We start from the raw sequence: 2,327 nt of genomic DNA, 5'->3' as shown, positions 1-2,327 counted from the left end.
CCTATCTCTGATAGCCATTGGGTGAGTCCTGTACAGGTCGTTCCGAAGAAGGGAGGAATGACGGTGGTCACCAACGAAAAGAACGAGCTTATTCCGACGAGAACGGTGACCGGTTGGCGCATGTGTATTGACTATCGCAAATTGAAGATTGGTGTCAGCCTCAGAGGACAGAATAGCCTGAATCGGGGACCTTGCTAGATCCATCGGGGGTACGTCGGGTGCATCCAGGATTCAGCTAAAGGTCCATATGTGTTCCTTGTCGGTTTTCTCAGGGTTTAGGAGCATCATCTTCAGGGGATCGCGATCTTGCAATTGACCAAATACCTCCTCTGTCAAAACTTCGATCATGTCAATGAAGTACGAAGACTCCATGACAGATGGTTGCTTGAGGTTTTGATCAAGCGTGAACTCCACTGTCTCATCGCCAATCTTCATCGTTAGCCTTCCAGCCCTTACATGGATGACTGCGTCTGCGGTGTTAAGGAATGGACGACCAAGGATGATCGGTATTCTCGAGTCCTCGTCCATGTCCAACACCACGAAATCGACCGGTACGTAGAAGTTTCCCACCTTAAGTGGTACGTCTTCTAATATCCCAGCGGGATATTTCACCGATCGGTCAGCAAGTTGGAGCGCCATCCTTGTAGGCTTCAACTCTCCCACATTCAACTTCTTGAAAATGGATAGTGGGAGTAGGCTAACACTTGCTCCTAGATCACACAATGCCCGGTCAATCGAAACATTACCCAATTTACAGGGTATCGAGAAGCTACCTGGGTCAGCTCTCTTGGGTGGTAATTCATGTTGAATCAACGCACTGCATTCGATGTTGAGTGATACCGTCTCTTTCTCCACGACTCTCTTCTTCGTGAGAATGTCCTTGAGAAACTTAGTATAAGACGGCATTTGTAGGATAGCTTCTGTGAAGGGCATTGTGATCTCGAGTTTTTTCAGCATTTCGGCAAATCTGGAAAATTGCCGATCTTCATTGTGCTTTTTGAGGCGGGATGGAAAAGGGATCGGCGGAGGTCTCGGTGGTGGAGGAACATAGACTTCCTCAGCTTCTTCGGTCCCGACCTCCTTTGCTTTGGAGCTTTGCCCTTGTTCCATCATCGGCGGAGTTGTTTCTTCAAGTTGCTTGCCACTTCTCAAGGCGATAGCATTGCAGTGCTCTCGTGGGTTGGTCTCAGGCTTCCCTGGAAGTGATCCACTAGGTCTTTGAGACGTTGAGGCCATCTGAGCGATTTGGTTGTCAAGCAGTTTAAGGTGTGATTGCATTCCATCCACTTGAGCTTGCATGCTTCCCATTTGATTTTTGACCTCCTCCTGGTCTATTTTAAGGCTATGTAGCACTGTTTCTTGCATCTTTTGTCCTTGAAGTAGTTGTGCTAGCATCGTCTTGATTTCCGAGTCACCATCTTGTTGTGGCGGTGGTGGCGCGGGTGCTCGAATATTTTGGACCGGAGGTCTGTTTGGGTGGTTCTGAATCGGCCCTAGGTTCTGCATCTGTGGGGCACGTGGTTGAAAGGCGAACCCCGGTGGGATTCGTTGATTCTGGTTTTGCACCGGCCGATAGTTGTTCTGCGGAGGGTTGAGAGCATTGTTATTCTTGTAGGAGAAATTCGGATGATTCCTCCATCCTGGGTTGTATGTGTTGGAATAGGGGTTGTTTTCCACGTAGTTCACATCTTCTACCCTTTCGTCAACAATGCACAATGCATGCTCGCCTTGCTGGTCACCCGAGGTGCTAGCAGAGGAGATGAAACTTGCATTAGCAAGCTTCGACTTCAACGAGGTCAGTTCATCTAGCACGAGTTGTAGCTTAGCATCGTTATCTCTCCTGGGCATGTCTCTCACGGACTCCAACGGAGAATCTTCTTCTCTCGCCATTTGGTCGATGTGTTGCTCGAGTTCCGTGAAGGACATGTTTGAAATGCTCCCTCCGCATGAGGCTCGGATTAATGTCCGAGTATCCGACCTCAGGCCTCTGAGAAACGTGTTGATCAAGTAGTTCTTGTCGAGGCCGTGATGAGGGCATGACTTCTGGTAGCCCTTGTATCTCTTCCACGCTTCATGTAGAGTCTCTCCATGGTCTTGTTTGAACGAGTGGATACTGTTCAAGGCAGCTTGAGTTCGGTGCGGAGAGAAGAAATGTTGCATGAACTGGCTCTCCAATTGATTCCACGTATGAATGGAATCCGGTTCGAGTTCATAGAGCTAGTCTAGTGCAGCGTCTATCAACGTCCATGGAAAGGCGATCAAGCGGATTGCGTCCTCGGTTACTTGATCAGCTCTTTTAATGGAACGACACATCATCTTGAACCGAG

General features: G+C 48.8%; 1 protein-coding gene across 1 annotated transcript; it reads right to left on the bottom strand.

Moving 5' to 3' along the window:
- Nucleotides 1–231: 231 nt before the first annotated feature.
- Nucleotides 232–2,160, bottom strand: LOC104803440. Its single transcript, XM_010527372.1, has one exon. The coding sequence runs from the start codon at nucleotides 2,158–2,160 to the stop codon at nucleotides 232–234; it is 1,929 nt and encodes a 642-aa protein (XP_010525674.1).
- Nucleotides 2,161–2,327: the final 167 nt, after the last annotated feature.

Source organism: Tarenaya hassleriana, unplaced genomic scaffold, assembly GCF_000463585.1.
Source record: "Tarenaya hassleriana unplaced genomic scaffold, ASM46358v1 Cleome876, whole genome shotgun sequence".
NCBI lineage: Eukaryota > Viridiplantae > Streptophyta > Magnoliopsida > Brassicales > Cleomaceae > Tarenaya > Tarenaya hassleriana.
This window is presented reverse-complemented; position numbering and strand designations above follow the sequence as displayed.

Coding starts and splice junctions, on each gene's coding strand:
- LOC104803440 (XM_010527372.1), bottom strand. CDS start 2,160: ATGCAACATTTCTTCTCTCCGCACCGAACTCAAGCTGCCTTGAACAGT.